A 20,751-nucleotide genomic window follows, 5' to 3' on the forward strand; every position below is an offset into this window, starting at 1 on the left:
CTTCAGCAGCCTTTCCTGCTGAAACCTAACAGCCTGCCCAGCAGGCTCGGGGGTCTAGAAGGGCTCGGGCACCAGAGAACGACCCCAGCACTGTTTGTAGGTACTCTGCCCACTGGGCACCCGGACAGCACATCTGCTTCGCCACATGGAGGAGGTCTCAAGGGCTGGATTCCTGCTGAATTACTTCACTTATGCATCCCCCACAGGGCCTAGGATGGCGCCTGGCCTGTAACAGGTGCTCAGTCAGTACTGAATGAATGAGTGAATGAATGAAAGGACGACGTTCAAGCAGAAGGACCTTAGCCGTGTGATTATTTGGCGTTTGCTGCTCTTAGTAAATCCTGGAGCTGCTGCTTCTTCCTGCTCTGTTGGTAGCAAAATTCTCTTAAAGCCCAGGCCCCTGGCAGCCACAGAGCTTGGAGCTCCTGCACACACCTCAGGGTTCCCACTACCACCGCCCCCAGGGGGAGCTGGCTAATCCGCCTCCAGGCTGATGTGGAATCCTGTACCAGCCCACGGACCCCGCCAGCTTCCCCAACATTCGCTGCGGCTCTGGGGGCTCCTCGGGGCTGCTATAGGAACGGTGCATGGGTATGTCATCTATTAAGATGAACAGTAAGTGACGACTTGGAGTGCCTGGTGGGCCACAGACCCAGCCTGTGGCCTCCGGTCTAGGACCGCCCTAGCCCCAGGGGAATCCCTTACCATCTCCGTGGTCCTCCGGCGGTGCTGCAGGCTTCTGGCTGTAGGCGCCCTTCTCCCCACTGCCCGCGAAGATGGCTCCTCCCCAGGGCTCCTGCAGCCCCTGGGGCGTGCCGTTGTTGCAGTGACCGGTGGACGGGGTGACACAGGGGCTGCGGGGCTGGGGCTGCGGCCGGGTGAGCTCACAGGCCCTGGGAACTACGCTTCTGGAAGAAGGCACGGGGGCGTCCATAGGCTCTCCCTGGTCACCCGGCCTGCGAAGTCCAGCCAGGGCTGCCTTCCTGTGAGACACAGGGGAGGTGGTTTTCTTTGAAGAGGGAGGGGTCGGCACCCAGCTTTCGGGGGAGAGGGAAGCGGTTGGCTGCTGGGCCTGGTTGGGGGCAGAGGGCTCTGCGTGGCTCTGATTCGGGGAGTCAGTTCCCAGAGACTCTTGGCTCTCTACAACCTGGGCTTGTCTGCCTGGCGCCGAGGAGCCCACCTTCATGGAAGAAGCGATGGCATAGGCTGTCCGGGAATCCACAGGCTGAGCCCAGTGATTTTCCGGCCCTGGTCCAGGCTGGGACCCCAGGGAAGCCCTGTTAGAGTCCTGGACAAGAGGCTTAGAGAAAGCATCTTCTCTGGGGAGCAGAGTCCCCTCAGGCGTCTGTCCCGTGCCTTCTGTCACCTCACCCAACACCTCCACTAGCTCCAGCCCAGGCAGGTAGGGCGGGGCCTGAGGGCTCCGGAGCGGCCCCATTTCAGCCTTTTGGAACCACCTGTGGCCTCCCCGAGGCCTGGAGGCCCGCAGGCGGGGGCTGCTGCCGCGGACCCTACTGGGCTGGGAGGTCCCGGCCTCCTCACTGTCGGTCCTGCAGCTGTCGGAAGTGTCCGTGCTGTCCAGGGCCGAGTCTACCTCCTTTGGGCACGCCTGGCCCCCGATGTGCGTCTCCCGGATCCACTCGGTGTGGAGTCCGGGCTCGGCAGGGAAGAGCCGGAGGGGGCCGCCCAGGCTCCGAGGGCTGCGGGGCTGCGCCAACACCCCCTCCATCCCGTAGGCGGCTTCGCGCTCCCGGAGGACCCTCGGGTCGGGGGCGATGCAGTGGCCGCAGGCTCGGCATCTCCTCTCGCTGCCCTGAGCGGGCGGCGGCGCGGGGAGGCCCCGGGGCTCCAGCCCGCCCAGCAGCGGGTGGAGAGCCCCCGCGCCCGCGTCCTGGCGCCGGCAGCCGCCGTGGACATAGTCGGCGAGGTCGGGCTTGGAGCGCAGGGGGCCCTGGTCCGCCGGCTGCAGCGCGGTGCTCAGCACCTGGCGCTGACGCTGCTGCAGCCGCTCGAGGTAGCGGGACTCGGCGTCGCGGGCTGATTCATCCTCAAAGCGGACGTGGGACGGGGAGGCGGCCCGCTTCGGCCACTGCCCGCTGCTGGACTCCCCGCTGGAGGAGTCACTCGTGTTCCCGTTCTGGAGGTTGTCTCTGCAGGCAAGGGTCATCCTCGGGTCCAAGGCTGGGCTTTTCCGCCCATCTCTGATGGGGAGGCAGGAGGAGACAGGTCACGGGCAGAAAGAGGGGAGGAAGGTACAGACTCCCCGCTGGGCACCCACCAGGCCCCCGCCCCCGGCCTCCACCCTGGGGTACAGTCTCCCACAGTGCTCGGTGGAACTACAACCCAAAGTTGCCCCCAATCAGGTTCCTCCAGAGTCGGGCAGCAAAGCAGAGCAGCTTACAGGTGCATCCTGATTCTGAACCTAGCGCTAAACAAGATGAATACAACCTTCTTTACTTTCGGCTTTCCCTCTGTTGCCTGGCTCAGCCTGAGTTAAGATGAAACACTGTTAAACTCAGGATTGTACAGAAGGATGATACCGAAGTCCTCGCGTGTGTGCGTGTGTGTGTGTATGTTTAGGAGAAGAAGCGAGCCTGGCCATGATGGGCATCTGGTGAATTGTGATGAATTGTGGCAATACTGTATTTTTTATAAAGGTTTAATGGGAAGATCATATTTTAAGTCTCCATGGAGACTGTGTAGGACCTGCAGTCAGTGTTTCTAAACATTTCTGCTCTCAAAAGTATCTACTCAGGGTTCCTAATCACCTTGCTTGGACAAAATTTAGACAGAGTGACACTGGTGTTTCTTCTTGGTCTCTCCACCTTGTCTGCTCCAACACCCCCTCCTGTACCTGCCCCTCCCCAGGCCCTCACATACACGGTTGCCCCGAAAAGCTGTGATGACGATTACTGTGCTAGGAAGAGTCCTCACAGTCTGTCATCAACCTTTGCTCTGGGAGACAGTGTGGCTGGTGGTCAAGTCCTGCTCAGCTCAAGAAAACACCTGCACAAATCTCACACTGGGCCTCTTAGAGCCAGGTAACCTGAGTTTCAGACCCCTGTGCAAATGGACCCAGGCCTACAGGTCATTTCCTGTCAGAGGCCACCTAAGTAAAGACAATGCTCCTCCCTTCCTTTCCCAGCAGCACCTCCCCACCAATCTACTGCTGAGTGGCTGGGATTCACATCATTTCTGACGTTTATCACTTCTTTGTCACTCACATTGGACCCCTGCAGTGGCCTCTTATTCATTGGTCCTCCTGGAGCAAAGCTTCATCACACCATCTCTCAAGGGGGACACAGGATCAAGTTCACAGTCTTTGGGGTAAAAATACAGGCCCTCCACATTCCTCTCTGCCTTCCTCTCCAGCTCTGTCCCCCACCACCCACTTGTAAGGCCTCCACCCCATCTACCTCATGCAACCCTCCTGCCACTGCCTCCTGGAATCTTTCTTCTTAACCTGCCTGCATTTGATTCCTAGGTATTAAATCTTACCTGTGTACAGATACCATGTGTGATGGTTCATTTTATGTGTCAGCTTGGCTGGGCCATGGTCAAACATTATTATACTCGATCAAACATTATTCTTGATGTTTTTGTGAAGATGTTTTTTTGGATAAGATTAATATTTAAACTGGTGGACTTCAAATAAAGCTGATCACCCTCCGTGGTTTGATGGGCCTCATCCAATCAGTTGAAGGTCTTAATAGAACAAAGACTGATCTCCCCTGAGCAAGAAGGAATTCTGCCAGCTGACTGCCTTTGGATTTGAGCTGCAACTCTTGCCTGGGTCTCAAGCCTGACAGCCTACCCTACAGACTTTGGACTTAACAAGCTTCCACGATACCATGAGCCAATTTTTTTTAAATAAATTTTTCTCTCCATGTATAAACACACATCGTGTTGATTCTTTCTCTGGAGAACCCCGACTAATACATCTTGATGATGTCTCCTCCTCTGAATACCCATGCCATTCATTTGTCATCAGAGACTCAGAAGATGTCAGGGCTGGAAGGGACTGCCATGACCACGTGACCCCCTCCTCATTTCTACAAAGGAGAGGCCACACAGGACCAGTTCCTGGGCTGACCGGCACCTGAACAGCTGGGAAAGGCAAGTTGCAGGAATCTTTTCTCCCTCACGGAGCCACGAAAATAGAACTAGACATTGACCATGCTAATGGTCAAGTGCTGTCTGGAGACAGGGGCCTGGATTTTAGAGACCTGCTACTTCTTTCCAATTACCGAGAAGAGTACCCATGTAGACAGCTATCTATGCCGGCATACTTTATGTGTTATGTTACTGCTTTCAGTCCTCAAAGCGCCTACAAAGCCTTCCCTAACTATACCCTATTCCTAGCACATTTTGTTCAAGCCTGTCTTGACACTCCAACTTCTTATAAATGAAATGTATGTGAGTGATTGGTTGATTTACTAATCCTTCCTCTAACTGGATGCTTCAGTGATCCTGGAGGAAGGATGCCAATGCTCTCAAAAAGGCCGCCTTAACGTGAGTTCCTCCCTCACCAAATTCACAGCTGCAACAGAGAGACAGATGTGGTATGCAATTAAAAGGAAAAGTGTTCAGACAATAGCAGGAAGAAAACATCCACGTTTAACAATTACTGTTAAAACATGCCAACCAGTGGGGAGAGCAGCCACTGAACTGGTTGACTTCTCTAACTATACATGGCATTGACTGGACTGGACAGTGTGTTCTTCCAGGCTGTGCTTGCTGTATGGATAAATGGTCTTGCCTGTCTGACTCAGGTGAACACGTGTTCGCCTGGGCTCTGAGGGTGTCACTGGCCATTCCTAATCATCCCCCTCCCTGGCTGCCTCGATAGCCAAGCCACTGACTAGTCTCATAGCCCTGATGGGCTGGAATGGTCTGGATTGCAGATGGCGTGGAGTATGATGTATAGAGGCTACCCTTGGGGGTCATGGGATAGACTGAGAGGTCAGAGTTAAGTTGTCCAAGACTGATTCCCTGCAAAGCTCCGTGGCAACCAGCTAGGGCTGAGAGCTTAAGGCACTCACTCACCTGTGCCATGTCAGATCACTACAACCTCAAATCTTGGACCCCAGGCCTCTGGTCACACCAGGAGAGGGGCTGGTGCTCACCCAACCGTGAATGCTGAGCCGGCAGAATAAAGCTAGAGCCAAGGTCCTGCTGTGTCATACTGCATTGTACCCTAGGCCCCGATTCACACCAAGGAGCGGGGTGAGTACTTCTCAAGTCAGGCAGCTGAAAAGTGCCACAGTGCAAGCTCTGGGGGCCTTCCTGGAGCCTGACACTAGGTGTTCACTAGGTGTTTACCCTGCCCTGGGATACAGTGGGCAGTGGGGGGCTGCATACCTGCCACCACTCCTGACTCCAGCATTTCCCAATAGGTGCTCCTCCAGGAGAATTTTTTTTTTAAAGAACTACTGCTAAGCAAGTGGGTCTGCCTGCTTTGAGATCTGAGCAGATGCTATGCTTGAAAGGGCGGCTCTGAGGAATACTGAGGCGTTGTCAGTCATCCTGTTTTCTGGAACCCATATGCACACAAGGCCATCTTATCATTAGGCACAACAGCTGCAGTACGTGAGGACCACGATTCTTTCAGGGCCCACGAAAATGTGTTTGTTAGGTTCTTTTAATGTCAAAAGAGGATAAATAAATGCACTTTTAAATCAAAGAAAACATTCTCAGATGTAATATTAATATATTCACCTTTAAGCCAGCATGGTCATAAAATATAATTTTTCACTTTGTTTATGGAGGAAGGAGCCCACGAAGGCAAGAGTGCCTAGGGCTCCCAAAAGTCATACCGTGGGCTTGCATTTGGAGAGGGATTTGTGGCTCAGATGTAAAGCTCCTGAGTAGGCTCACGCCTGGTGAGGAGGGTACAGTGTCTCTCTGCTTGTCTCAGCACGGCTGGGGAAGTCCCTCTGATCCCCCTGCTTGTGACAATTCTCTTTAAGTGACTGTGAAGCACTGCAGCGCCCTTGCCACCTAGGACCCCGTCTGCACCTGCACCTCTTGAGCCTGTCAGGATCTCAGAAGGGGCTGTGAGATAATCACCCCGGTGGGCTCACTGTCCGTGTGGGGCTCCTGGGTCGGCTCTCCAGAGCATTTTTGCCCAGTAAAGGCAGGCTCTGGCCTTCACCTCACCCCCCAGAAACAAGAGGAGCCCCACTGAGCAGAGGCTCTGCCCCTGCGGCACAGGCAGGGCGCCCTGGTCAGCCAGGCCCGGCCGGTGGAGGAAAGGCCCACTGGGAGATTCAGTACACGGGCTTAGACACAACAACCCCCTCCAAGCCCCAGAGGGCGATGCCCTGCTCTGCTGACAGGATGTGGGCTCTACTTTCTGAGGAGGGAAAAATAAAGCTCAGCTTTGGAGGCGGTACGTTCCTAATCTAATAAGGAAGTGCAGGTCCTGTCAGCCACATCAGCAACCTTAACTTTTACATTCAAGATGGAGAAGCGAGCCATCCTGGAATTCATGCCAAAGGTACAAACAATATTTTTGTTCTAAAAGAAGAAATGGAGAGATGCGGGAGAGCTTGATCACATAAGGTACCTTCAGCTCAGTTACTGAATCCCAGAGGCCTCCACCAGTAGTGCTGGGACCAGTGCATAAAGGTACGGTGAAGATTCTGGAGACAAGTACAGAGCAAATAAGGCACTAGAGCAGCAAGCAAACACCATACCTGCCAAGCTTCTCAAGATTAGGCACAGCAGATGCCTCAACCATCCCTCTCGGAGAGGATTCTGTCTGCTCAGACTCTGGAGTTGAACGGCCTCCTTGGGAAGGTCCCTTTCTACGACAGTGCTGTCCTAACCACACAAGCTCCATGCAGTCCTACATGGTCACCATCTGACACAGGACAACAGCACTTACGGTGTCACCTTCCCAGGCCCTGCCTCTTGCTCACGTGTTCTTCCCTCCTGGGATTAGGAACACCAACATAGGTGTTCATGTCCCCCAAATGGCAAGAGGTTGTGCTTCCAAGAGCTGCTCAATTTCTACATTGATTTGCTTCCAGAAAATGCGGCTGCTGCTTACTACCTCTTCACCTCCTGGAAAAGCCAGTCTGTTCAGGATTGCCCCAGCTACCTCCAGCTAGACCCGATATAAAGAAGACCTTCTGGAGACTGCTCTGCCTGCCCCACTCTTCCATCATTTTTCATCAGGCTGCTCTTTGGAAGGAGTGATGCCTCTGGGCTTGGCGGGTGCACGAGGGGCTCCTGCATCTAATGAGGCCCCAGGCCTGTGTGGCACCTCCAAGTTAGCTCAGCACGGCTCTCCAGGGCAATCTGACAAGAGTACCCTTCAGAAGCATTTGCAGCAAGCCATCTGGTGTTGATTTTTCAGCTATACCCTCTGAGGATTCACCAGTGCTGCCAAGTCAAAGTAATTCTTTTCTGGACACAGCAGCTGCTAAAGTGGGTCACCTTGCATTTCAGTAGCATTTCTACTGCTGGAGAAGAGCCTGGTGAAAGGGAACCTACTTTAAGCTTAGTGACTGGGGTTGTCGTGAGATACTGACGTGATTTGGGGAAGAGGAAGTGTCCAAAGTACATGTACACCATCCAGTCTGTTTCGCGGATAGTCTTGCCTGTTTTGAGGCTCCCCAACTCCACCTAAGTACCTAAAGAAAGTGGAACAGGAGGTTTCCGTGGAAGTCTAAGGCTCTGGGCCTCATATACATGCAGAGTAGAACAGTTAGGATGCCTCAAAGGAGCCACTCCCATTCCTAACTAGTGTCCTCCAGCCAGAGGGAGACAAGGTACAAAATGTGGAGATAGAGTAGCCTGTTTGGTACCTCTTGCCAGGATTTAGGGTCTCCTGAGCCCCTCTCCCAGGGGTCACAGTGACACTGAACACAGAGGCAGGCTGCAGCCTTCTGCCCCTGCTGGAGTCATCTCAAAGGTGCCAGGAAGGTCCTCAGCCTGTAATGAGAGGGCTCAGCATCCCCTCAAAGAGCACGTGATCCAGTTCCGCTGAGAATCCTCTCTCCCTCTAGTGCCCATTGTGCCATGGTCCTGCTGGGGCCTGGGCCACTTTGGCATGGGCTGGCAGCCTCATCGCAGGCCAGCTGCACCAGCAAATGCCACATGTAAGTGATTGCTTGGGGTGTACCGTACACGGAACAGGCACAATCACGGGGATGGGATGTCATGCAAGGAGTAGCCACATATGTGGAATGCTGGTCTGAACGTCCTTGAACTTGTACTTTTCCCATCTCTTCATCCCTGATGAGCTCAGCCTCCCTCATAGCTCCAGCGTCGTGAAATCAGGGTAATGCCCAAATCCGCAGTTCTGACTTCTCTCCTCCTCTACAGCTCCTGTATCCAACTGCCTGATAAGCATCTCCAGTGGGTGTTCTGTGGGCAACCCCTCCAAAGCCTGATCCTGCACCTAGGCTTCAGCTCTCGGCTAAGGCCCCACCAAACCTCCAGACACCAAGTCAGAACCCGGGGCTGCATCCTGGATGCCTCCCCTTCTCATGCTCCCCTCCTCCAGTTGATTAAATGATTAACAGTCAGAGGTAACACTCGTATCGTACTCACTGTATGCTGGGTGCTGTTCTAAACACTTTACATATATTAACTCATATAACCCTCACAACAACCCCGTTAAGATAGGCACTCGTATGATTCCCATTTTGCAGATGAGGAAACTGAGGCACACAGACTTCCCTAAGAGCACACAGCTAGTAAGTGGCAGAGCCAGAATTCAGTGGTCTGGTCCCAGAGTCTTAACCGCTTCTCTGCTGCCTCATTAAGCCTGCTTGCTCTGTCTCCTGGCAATCCCTCGTCTCCACACCCTGCCCCCTGCCCCCCTGCCCCCATCACTGCTCACCAGGACCACGGTGCAGCCTCCTCACTGCCCCTCAGCCCCTCAGATCCAACCCGTCCCTGCAGTCAGAACAGCTTTCCTGAAATGCAAATGTGATGGTGCTACCCACCTGCCTCAAATCCTCTGGTGGCTCCTAGCTATTACGGGAGGCATCCAAATTGTTCAGCAGGCCTGGAGGCCTCCGTGATTCTGAGCTTTCCGGCCTTCACGCCATGCACCCCCCAGCATGTCCTCAGGCTCCAGCCTGGCCCAACTCCTGAGCATGTGCTTCTGCTCAGTTCTTGCCCCGGGATGCTCACCCCTGCCTCCCTCATCTGCCCACTGAATATCTACGTCTCCTTCAAGCCCCAACTTACAAGCCACCTCCTCCAGAGCCTCCCCTGTCCTTTCCAGCGGAGTTACAGTAGGTTTCCTGCCCTGCACACGCATCTTTCCTCTCCTACACCACCGCCCACAGAACCGTATTGATCCGTTTGCCCGTCTTTTTCCCTGGAGACTGTGACCTCTGTCCTCCAGGGAGCTCGGATTATGTTCCATAACATAACATGAGCAGGCCCTCAATGAAGGTGTGCTGACTGACTAAAAGAATGAAAGCAATGCCTGACACAGGAAAAACTCACACACAGACAGGAGGGAGGAGTGAGCAGCGGCCTGCAGTGGCTGGATCCCATCTCTTCTTCTGCCACAGCCCTCCCAGGCCAGTCTGAGCCGGGCCCCACTCACCGGCTGCCCTGGGCAAGGGTGGGCACAATATCGTGGCTGGCACGGATGGGCCGGGTCCTGGCCTTCATGCGGGCTCGCTGAAGCAGATGCTTGGCTTCCTCATGCCTGGGGCTCAGCACGGGCTCCGGCTTGGGACTAAAGGTCCTGCAGGGTGGCACATGGGCCAGAGCGGGCGGGGGAGGGATTAGAAGAAAATAACACGGATTAGGAGGGCTTTAACAGTGTCAAGTGTGGCTATGCCAGAAACAGCCCTGCGTGTGCAGCCTTCCTTGTCCAGCTCCCACACGGAGGGCACCTAGCCTGGGGCCTGGGGCCTGGCCCTGAGCGACTCTGGATGGGACCAGGGAGCTGGCCCACCTTGGACATCTGCTCAGAGACCGGAGGCAGAGAGCCCAGGAGGATCTAGAAAAGGGTAGGGGAGCCTCCAGATTATTCTATTGTTCCTTCCCTGGGCAGACAGCGGGAGTTATCTGGGAGGAGGGGGAGAAAAGGGCCTGGGGTTGTCGGGCTGGGCTTGTGCCCAGCCAGCCAGATGGTCTTCACACGTGTCCCCTCCCTCTCTCCTTCTGTCTCTCTCTGCACCCACACGTACCCACTGGAGCTCCCACCGCACCATCCTGAGCTCCCACCGCAGACACAAGGAATCAGCACTCTGCCCGTCACCATGCTGCTCCTCTGAGGGAATGACATTTTCATAAGGCCTCAGTCCCAATCCCGACCCGGCAGGCATCAGTCCTGGGCTGAGAGACGTTACGCTGGACCCACATCAGGTCAGCAGTGGCTCGGGTTCATAATAATAAAGGTCCTCTAGCAGTCCTCTCCGCCTCCCACGTGTGCTGCCTCCTCCCCAGCCAGTCCAGAGCTGCAGAAAATAATAGCAGCTCTTTTTCAAAGCCACCTCCCAGACAATGACATGCAGCCAGCGCCGGCCTCCCCCTGACCAGAGCCCCCCTCCCCAGCCAGGCTGGCTGGGGACAGGTGCGCTCTCCACTTGACAGATGATGAGGGCTCCGGAGCACAGAGGAGCACTTGGTGCGTCGTCGCTCAAGGTCAGACATCAAGTGAAGCAGAGCAGGCGTCAGCCAGCCCCAGCGCCTCCACATCCTCCGTCCTCTCCCCGCCCCCGGTCCCAGAGCAGGCCGAGGCGGAGTGACTTCCGCAGCCCCGTGGCTGCTCCTGTCCTCACTGCACATACGTTGGGCTGTCCTCACTAGGGAGGGTCCGCAGAAAGAGGACCTGGGCAGGTAGAGGCTCAGCCCGGCCTGCATCTCAGACTGCAGCCCGCCAAATCCCGTGCCTTACCCACCCCGTCTGTCACCTGGAGAAAGGGGCCTTGTCTTGACACGGGGAAGGTACCAAGTAGTTTCCTAGGTGACAGATGACAGAGATGTGAGTGGGAAATGGCACAACCCTGAGGCCTCCTTGGGACAACCTTAGACAAGCTCTGGGCAGTCTATGATTTTTTTTTTCCTTCTTTTTTCTTTTTTTTTTTTTTTTTCTCATTATTTGCACCTAATCCTGCAATTGGGGCCAAGATAAAAAATAAGAACTGCCAGAACAAAGGCACCATCTGTGCCTATGAACCCTGGCAGGGCCCAGGCACAGTTCGGGAACCAGGAGGGCTTACGGCAGAGAATGAAAGTGAGTCTCCAGGCCTGCTGCCCTGTGAGGAGAGGCCTCCCTTTGCACAGCTTCCCGGGGAAGGCAGGGCCTCCAACGCACTGCCGAGAGCAGCTGTGCTCCCCGAGGCTCCGGCTCCGCCAGCGGAGATAATGAGGTTACCAGCCCGGGGAGAGACGCATCTGCAGCCGCAGGCCTCTGGCTGCCAGCCCGCGCGCTCGGAGCCTTCCGGTGACAGCTGTGGTTCCCCGGCTGTCGGAGGGCATTTGTCACAAGACCTCGTGGGCAGGCAGGAGGGCTCCAGGCAGCTGGCCAGATGCTGCCAAGATCGCCCTTCCCCCCAGGTTTTGAGACCATTTTCCAGCTTTGCTGTTTCCTTTCTGCTCCCTCTACTTGGAGCTGTTAATTTTTTTTTTTTTTTTTTTTTTCCATCAGCTGCCCTGCTTTGGTTCCTGGCAGACAAAGCTGGTTTCTCCACGGATTAGAAAAGCAGGGTTTTTTAGGCGCCTGGAGGCATCCATGCAGTAACAAACTGAGCAGGGAGGGGAGCAGCAGGGTCAGCAGGGCAGGCAACTCTTGGTCACGGCGCACCCTGGAGAGGGCAGGCCCTGACAGCCCCGTGGCAGGAAGGGGGTCTTTCTCCCAAGCGGCAGGGGGCAGACAGGTGCAGTGCTGTGAGCCTGTCCCAGTCTAACTGCCCACCCCCCATCACGGCATTGTCTTGGTCCACCCAAGGGGCAACAGCCCTGCCCGACAGACAGGTTCTGACTCCTCTGAGGAGAAGGGAGACTCTCCACTCTAATCTGACCACAGCCCTGGAGCCAACCCCTTCCCATCACAGACTATAACCCACCGTCCCAGCTGTCACAGTTCCTGCAGAGATCTCCTGGAAGGACTGGGGTGGTCCCTGTGTGGCTTGGCAAAGACAACTCCATCTGAGCACAGAGGGCTTTTGTCACGGCCATGAAAGCTCGCACATCGAGGGCTCATGAGCTCAGCGGGTGAGGCACAGGGAGAAAGTGGCTGAGTGCTTCCCCCAGGCCTGTTTCCCCATCTGTAGACAGCGGGAGTTACACGGGGGACAGAACTCACATTGCTACCCTGTAAGCCAGGGCCTTTGGCCAGGTAGCCTGCCATACCACAAGGTGGGGTAGGGGATCCTGACGTCCTCTGCTGGGGGGTTCACAGATGTTTGGCCCTCAAGAAGCAGCAACACCTAAAAGAGCTACTGGCTGGGGACAACGGGAGCTCCACGTGAGTATTCTGGCCCTCCCATCTGCCCCTCCAACCACCAGCACCCTAAGCTGCTTCCCAGGACAAAGGGCAGCATGCAGCCCCCTCCCGCTCTGGTCTCTCTACCTAAGCCCGTTTCCTAGCAGAGAGACAGGCTTAGCTCTGACTGCAGCTCCCCTCCCACCCAGGCACAGCCAGGTCAGGCTCTCCAGTCAGGACAACCACCACTGTCTCCCAGTCAGAGAGGTCAGGGGGACAGAGTGGCCTCCCTCTGCAGCCATCATAATCCTAGATTAAAATAATAAGCTCCAGCAAGTCCAGCTTTAACTCTTTCATCCCAGGAATATGAATTAGGGAAACAATTTGGAATATAAAGAGATCTGACATTTCCCAGATTCCAGGATGCTGCAAGTAGAGGGAAAATATAGTATACAGAACACATATAAGCCTTTCTCCCCGGCATTTGTGCCATTTTTGTATATTAGAAAGCTTTTTGATGACCAAGGATAGAGCGCTCCTGCTGTCACACTGTGTGCGGTTCCCCGAGTGAGGGGAATAGGAAAGGTGGGCCCGGAACTGATTCTGGAACACATGCTCCATGAAGGCAGGGGCCTGTCTGGGCTCATTACCACAGACACCTTTTTCCCAGGGCTGCGGGACACGGACAGGACAGAGCCTAGAGTGGTGGTTAGAAGCGTGGCTCTGGGGCAGCCTGCCCAGGTTCTAATTCTGGGCTGCCACTTACCAGCTGTGTCACCCTGGCAGGTCACTTAGGGGTTAAGGCTCAGTTTCCTCCTCTCCTAAACAGGGGCTCAGTTGTTAAGTGAGACTGATCCCCTTATAAGAGCTGAGCACAGAGCCAAGCACTTGGTGAGATTCCATCGATATTAGCATTTATTATTATTGCTTTTACTATTTGCACCATTATTTTGTTGAGTGACTCTCACCCCCTTACTGAGCAAAGGATGGAATCCCTGAACATGAACTAAAATCACCTGCCGAAGAGATCCCCTGTTCATCTGCCAGGAAGGCGTGTTTAGAAGAGACAGGCTATCTTGAAGCTAGAGAGGGCTTGGTGGGTTTTGTTCTAGACCTTCAGAGCCCTTGACAGGGCTCCACAGAAAAGGCAATTTCCATAGAATGGGGAATGGAAGGAGGCTGTCTGGTAGCGGAGGGACACTGCTGCCCAGACAATAAATAGGCGCTTCTCTCAACAGAGAAGGGAGAGCTGTTTTGTTTTTTTTTTTATAACATTTGTTTCTTTTTTTTTGTTTTTTTTTAAAGAAATTCACGTTCTTATTTATTGATTGATTGATTGACTGATTGATTGCTGTGTTGGGTCTTCGTTTCTGTGCGAGGGCTTTCTCTAGTTGTGGCAAGCGGGGACCACTCTTCATCGCCTTGCGCGGGCCTCTCACTATCGCGGCCTCTCTTGCTGTGGAGCACAGGCTCCAGACGCGCAGGCTGAGCAATTGTGGCTCACGGGCTCAGTCGCTCCGTGGCATGTGGGATCTTCCCAGACCAGGGCTCGAACCCGTGTCCCCTGCATTGGCAGGCAGACTCTCAACCACTGTGCCACCAGGGAAGCCCGGGAGAGCTGTTTAAGAATGGAATATACATGGACAAAACTCTAATTCGAAAAGATACATGCACCCCTATGTTCACAGCAGCGCTATTCACAACAGCCAAGACATGGAAACAAGCTAAATGTCCATCGACAGATGAATGGATAAAGAAGATGTGGTACATATATACAATGGAATACTACTCAGCCATAAAAAAGAATGAAGTAATGCCATTTGCAGCAACATGGATGCAACTAGAGATTATCATACTAAGTGAAGTAAGTCAGAAAGACAAATACCATATAATATCACTTATATGTCGAATCTAAAATATGACACAAATGAACTTATCTACGAAACAGAAACAGACTTACAGACATAGAGAACAGACTTGTGGTTGCCAAGGGGGAAGGGGGTGGGGGAGGGAAGGATTGGGAGTTTTGGATTAGCAGATGCAAACTATTGCTATTATATATAGAATGGATAAACAACAAGATACGACTATATAGCACAGGGAACTATATTCAATATCCTGTGATAAACCATAATGGAAAAGAATATGAAAAAGAATATACATATGTGTAACTGAATCACTTTGCTGTACAGCAGAAATTAACACAACATTGTATATCAACTATACTTCAATAAAATAATTTTTTAAAAAAAAGAATGGCTGCTGTGGGATACGCCTCATTGAACACCTTTGAAAAGATCTGGGTGGAGGTGTGCAGAGCTTCCCTAGGACGTCGACTCCTTACAGAGAGAGCAAAAAGGCTCTGTCCTTGCCTTCCTGAAGAAGGAGGACAAAAAAATCCTTGCTGGCTGTCGCTCTGCTAGCACTGCATGTGTGGAGGCAGGTGACCAAGACACCCCCATCTAGGGGGACAGTGGCCTGCCCCACTCTGGAGGCCACGGAGGAGGGCTTCCTCTTCTTGAATTTCAGCCCAACTCCTCAAAGATGAATGGTCTTGAGCAAATTAACTTTCTTGAGCCTCTTTATTCACAAAGATTGGTACCATAATGAGATTTTCCTGTGTGGGGTGTATGTGACTGTGACAATGACATGCACGACGATTGCAGGCAGCACTAGCTGTGAGGTAGGGCTTGAAGTGTTAGCATCCTTCCTTCTCCACCAGGACTTAGAACCCTAGATACTTCAGGAGCACGGTACGTAGTTGAAAACACTGGTGAGTGGTTAAACGAAAATTTTTTCTTTTTAGTTGTAGTCTTGGCAGGTTTGGGAGTGGCGAGGGGTTCCCTCTAGTTTTCCTTTGTGTCTGTATATCTGAGTTGGTGGGCAGGATGGGGAGTGGCGGGGGGTATGCAGGACGGACAGGGGCTTGGCTAGTCTTCGTTACACCCTTGCCAGGGGGAGTCCTTAGTTACATCTGCAGCCCTGCAAATCCTGGGGAGATGCAGGAGAGTTTCTTCTCCCAAGCTCACCCCCAGGGCTCCTCATGACCCCCTGAGACTAGGACCAGAAGATCCAGAACCCAACCAGGGAGCCAGAATGATCTCCAGACCCCCTCACCAGGCTACCCGTGTACCAGGCCACAGCACACAGCAACGTCCCAGCACTGCCAGAAGACGGGGTCATCCTACCAGGGAGGGAGTGGATGTGGCAAAAGGGAGACAGCGAATGTCCCTCCATTTCCTACTGCCTTACCTAAAACCTAAATTCCAAGGCTCTCCATAAGTGGCCTCAGCCCACATTCCCACCCTGTGTCCTGATAGCATCTTCCACGTGACCCACCTCACACCTCTCCCATGCATTTCTGCAAGCCTTACCCATCTGGAATGTCCTCTCCTGGTTCCATCCAGATCCTATCAAGCCCACAGGGGCGTCCAGCCCTTGGTGAGCCCTCACTTACACCCATGAATGCATGCTTCTGCCGAACATTTTCTGAGTGCCTGTTCCGTGCTAATACTTGGCAGGTGCCGGGTCCCAGAGATAAGAACAGCATGGTCTTTGGCCCTAAGGAGCTCCAGAAGGAGATCCACCAGCAACAGCTATGGCCAAAGTTGGTGTAAGCAGAGTGGGCAGTGAGGGCAAAATGGGAATTCCTTCTGAAATTACACACAGTAGTAGGGCCACAGGAGAGTCTTCCAAAATGCTAGGTAATAAATTAAGTTTTAAAAGCCCAAGATTTTCTCACAGCTGTGGGCCTGACCACTTGAGCCACAGGCCAGGCCTCTGAAATTCTTGAGGGTTCCCTGTCTGCCCCTTCTTTAAACTGGAGTCTACAAACAGCTTTGGAGCAGGGAGTTTTGACCACTAGCCATCTCAACAGGGGCCTGAAAATTGGGACCCACCAAAGTCTGAGTTGCTGCCGGCTGGCACCCTGTTCCTTCTTTTCTTGTGGCGAGGTGTGTACACAGAGACTGGGCTCCCCGTTACGAGGCTCCGTTTCTGTATCTGATGATAGAAATGGGCACGACTCCACCACGGGGATGGGGGGAAGTCAACAACCTAGGAAATCCTCTGAGCTTCCTTCATCATTACAGCACAAATGAAACAACCCCCAGAGACCCTCTCCATTTATCCCACAGCGGAGCAGTAGTTAAAGCCCCTGCAGACACACTTCAGGATCTGGGCCCCCCAAGATCACACACATGGAAGGCCCTGATTTGAAGCAGAGTGCGCCTGGGTCACATAGCACTGCCTCTCCAATGAGACTGCCAAGGAAGGCCCTGGGCCTCAGGGTGCGTGCAGCAGCCCAAGGCTGAGTGCCTTTTTGTAAAAAGCTGACTCCCTTTCGGTGCGGGGCCTGGGGTGAGCATTGCACTGACTGCTGCGGCTCCTCTGGTTTCACGTACTTTTTGCACAAGCGGGGCAATCTGTAATCCTGATATGCCCTCTCAGAGCCTCTAGACAGGGGAGAGGCCGAGTGGATCCTGGCCATTTTACAGAGAGCAGGGACGGGACACCATGGGCTGCTAAGAACGGATGAGGGCAGAGCCGGCCCTGAGCAGAGGATCCTTCACTTCCCCCCCATCCCCCATCTCTAGTAAGTCCAGTGCCCCGACACGGCCAAGAGCAAGGTCACTGACAGCACTGACCTCGCTGGCCACCTTTGAAGTGCTTACGTCTCACCTCATCCTCTCCCCACCCCCAGTCAAAAGCCCATTTCCTGAATCATGTCAACAGTGACTTAGGAGAGAAACAAGCTTATCCCATGGAGCCTGCCATCTACCCTTCTTTGTCTATACTTGAGAATACCAGGCTGGGGGAGGCCGAGGATCCCCGGATCCCTAACCCAAGGCGTGGTCTGTGGGGACAGCTTGTGCCAGTACTGCTTCACGGTTAGAGCACAGCCCTTGGCACCGAGCAGCTTTGACTGCGAACCCTGACTGCAATACTTAACAGCTGTATGACTGGGCAAGTCACTTAGCCTCCCCGCAGAGGGGTCTCTGTCAGTGAAACAGGAACAATCGATAGGGTTCGTTATCAGGATAAAGTGAGGATGTGGTACAGCACAAGGTCTGGGAATTGAGTGTCAGCACGGTCCTCTGGAGGGAAGGACCACCAGGTTGTTCCGGTCCTCTAGGACGTTGTCTCCTCTTGCCCCTCAGTAGAGGGGACAACCATTTGGTCCTGGGGCATTTCTGGTGTTCTCTCAGCATCGCGGGGGTCTCGCCTCCACGGTCGACTCTCCCTGTGACCACTGCAATGAGCTGGGCCAGCCCCCCAGTCAGACAGTGACTACTGTCTTGGTCTCTGCTCTCACCATCATTTCAGGGCTTCTTGTCTTATCACCATGCAGAGCAGTAACAATTGAGGACGTAATTAAATACGTGTTGGGTTAACTTGGTCACGGGGGTTATTTGGTTGCAACACTGAACTACACTGATGCTAAATTTGACTGAGTGTGAAACCGGACCTTTTATGCCTCAAACACTGAGAAGATCTGAGGGGCTCACTGCCCGAGCACGTCCTGACTGATGTCCTGGCCCCTTCAGGATGGCCATCATGATGGTGACCACAGTCTCAGAGTCTACACTGCCCAGTGTCCTCAGCCCCTCAGTACACAAAGCCCCAGGACCCTGGTCCCGTGTGGCCAGGGGTAAAGAGCTGAGGGAAGTGTGCCTTATTTCAAAGGTCTCTCGGGAAGTTCAGCTATACAGAAGGAGCGTCAATAAATCCATCCTGCTTAGGGGAGAGATGGAGCCTGCAGTGTCTTAGGGACCACTTTAGTATCTGACCAGGAGACTCAGGAATAGAGCCAAATGAGGAGCCCTGTCCCAGGAGGGTTCTACACATGGCTGACCTTTCTGCCATCCTTGAACTAGGGGAGATGGGACAAAGGTCAGCCATGTGTAGAGCCCTCCTGGGACAGGGCTCCTCATTTGGCTCTAGAGGAATGCTCTCTGGCCCTTCAGCCTGGGTATCTACTCAGCAGGGGCCTGAGTATAGATCACCAATAAAGGTCCATGGGGCACTGTGAATGAATGACCTTCCAAACAAGCCAGAAGACAGTTTTTCCCATGCGAACTCTATGCCCGGATATATGCTGGGCACCAACCTCATTCCACACACACATTCTCTCCCTTCATACATAGACATGTGAGATCATCATACAATACACATATGCACACACCTACACATCCTACGCCGACACCCACATACCTTATCCAAACCCTAACCTGCTGCAGATGGTCTGGAAGGTGAAACAATAGTCCAGAAATCCCTACCCTAAGGATTCTACACAAACGCCATCTCCTCGCAGGACTGGGGGAAAGTCCCTCCCAACCCCATGGTTGAGGTTCTTTTCCTTTAAGATGCGTGTTTTTATTATTTATTATCCAACAAGCGAATCAGGAGCTTTGGCTTCTCCTTTCAATAGTGACCTCTGGACAAATCCCCCGTGGCCATCTTGCAGCTGAGACTTCCTTCCCCTCCCCAGGTAAGAAAGGGTGGGAGTGGCGGGGGAGGAGCAGCTGCAGAAGAAGAGGCCCCACCTCCTCTGGGCACAAGGTCTGTGGGCCCAGGCTGCCTCCTTTACGGCTCCCCAGGGAAGGACGAGGGGACAGGGCGGGGGCCAGGGTGCGCTGAGGACCACAGTCACACCCCTCCATATCGCGGCCGGGCTAGGAGGGGATATGAGCAGAGGCTGAACGCGGCGGCCGTGGAGGCAGGCAGAGACCCCTGGCGGGAGGGGGGCAGCCACGACTCCAAATTATAAATAACGAGGGCGGAAGGAGCCAGGAGCCCCCCCTCCACCAGGCCCTCAGCCGACGCCACTGAGAAGGCCAGTGGCCAGGCAGAGGCTGAACCCCCTGAACCTGGGCAGCCCTCGCTTTGTGAAAGCAGGACTGGGGGGGCCCTGTCCACGTGTTCTGAAGGGGACGGAGGTCAATAAGTGGAATTTATCAGGCAGGGAGGGGCCTGATAATGGAGAAGTGACACTGCTGACCTCTGCCCTCAGCAGAAACCACGAGACCCTCAGGAGGGGGACGTCACTGCACGGCTGAGGAAATGGGGCCACTCCCAGCTCCGGGACCTCCCTCAGCTTCACGTGCCAGGTGCGCAGCAAAGACTGCGGAGGAGGCCGAGGCCTGGGCGGCCACCAGCTCAGGCCCACAGATGGCTCCTCACCCCGCCCGGAGGGTAGTCTTCCCACCTGCCTGGTCGGGACACTGCCCCATCCCAGGCCCAGCTTCCCAGAGACATTGGTGGAGGGGCTAGAGCAAAGTCAGGGAGGCTGGGGGCAGGGAAGGCCTTTACACAACCCAACACACCCCTTGATTGGGAAAGGAACTGGTGGAGTAAAAGCCTTGCATTCGGATATTTTCCCTAAGGATTTTCGCATCCATTATCTTGTGTTCAGCCTCACAACAGTCCTGAGAAGTATCAATACATCACACAAGTATTATCTGGCCCACTTTAAAGATAAAGAGACAGAGGCTGGGGCAGGGAAATGAGTCCCAAGTCGCAGAGCAGGTCGTTTGCCAAGTTCTCTTCACTGTGCTCCGTGCCCCATGGTTTTGCACAAGTAGCAGGGGCACAGCCTGGGCCACGGGGGTGACTGGTGCCTTCTAAGAGGTCTCCGGGAGGAGCCATGGCCATCTGTGCTGCAGGGTCTGCCTGCCCTCTCGCTCTCTCGAGGTCTCCTGCTCTCCTGATGCTGCGTAAATGAAGGTACAGGGACAACTGCCAGAGGGAGGGAGAGACAGGAAACGTGCGCTCTGGGCTCTTACCTGCTCTGGTCGGCGTCCTGCAGGGAAATGCCCGAGTCCCAGTCCACGTCCCCTGCCGGGCGCTCTAGGACCCAGAACAGAAGCAGAGGTCAGGGCAGAGCCGGAAACTGGGCTCTCAGCTGCCACTTGAGGAGCAGGGAGGAGAAAGTTTCCTCCAGAAGCCATTTGCTCCCCAGATTACTCGGACCCCCGAGGCGGAGGCATAGCCTGTCGTGGTGACTGCTGGTGGGCACGGTCATGCATGAGCTGAGGGGCGCACTGGGGTCCCCCCAGGTGCTGGGTGAGGGAAGGAGGAAGGGAAAAAGCTGCCTCTGAGGGCTGAGCGCTGAGCTCAGACTGACAGGACGCTAACCCTGTTTGTGGAGAAGGGCTCCTACCAAGAGGACAGGGAGGTCCACTGTGGGGGGAGGATGCGTCATCTGAGGGAGGTGCAAAAAGCTACTCTAGAGAGCGCTACAAGCCGTAGGGAAGAAACTGTGGTAGCCTCCACCCCAAGGATAGAGGATGGCCTCCCATCGGTCTGGGGGATCTGGGGGGACTTTAGCAGATGGGGCTGGCTGT

The 20,751-nt window shown here is 54.4% G+C and overlaps 2 protein-coding genes across 3 annotated transcripts in view; one reads left to right on the forward strand and one right to left on the reverse strand.

The window, feature by feature from the left end:
* Positions 1-8,793, forward strand: part of STX6 (syntaxin 6) — a 74,915-nt gene extending 66,122 nt beyond the window's left edge. Inside the window, exon 10 of one of the 2 annotated variants that reach the window (XM_082396009.1) lies at positions 8,335-8,793. In XM_082396009.1, coding sequence (XP_082252135.1) covers positions 8,335-8,402 — 68 coding nt within the window. In that variant the 3' untranslated portion in view covers positions 8,403-8,793. The remainder of the gene's footprint in view (positions 1-8,334) is intronic. The other variant, XM_082396013.1, reaches the window with a different exon arrangement.
* The window catches only part of KIAA1614, a 37,573-nt gene that overhangs the window by 13,373 nt on the left and 3,449 nt on the right, over positions 1-20,751 (reverse strand). The window contains exons 3-5 of the mRNA XM_082377911.1: positions 20,191-20,254; positions 9,575-9,718; positions 706-2,201 (exon numbers count right to left, since the gene is read on the reverse strand). Of these exons, the coding sequence (XP_082234037.1) occupies positions 706-2,201; positions 9,575-9,718; positions 20,191-20,254 (1,704 nt within the window). The remainder of the gene's footprint in view (positions 1-705; positions 2,202-9,574; positions 9,719-20,190; positions 20,255-20,751) is intronic.

This window comes from Balaenoptera borealis, assembly GCF_965194805.1.
Source record: "Balaenoptera borealis genome assembly, chromosome: 1".
Taxonomy (NCBI): domain Eukaryota; kingdom Metazoa; phylum Chordata; class Mammalia; order Artiodactyla; family Balaenopteridae; genus Balaenoptera; species Balaenoptera borealis.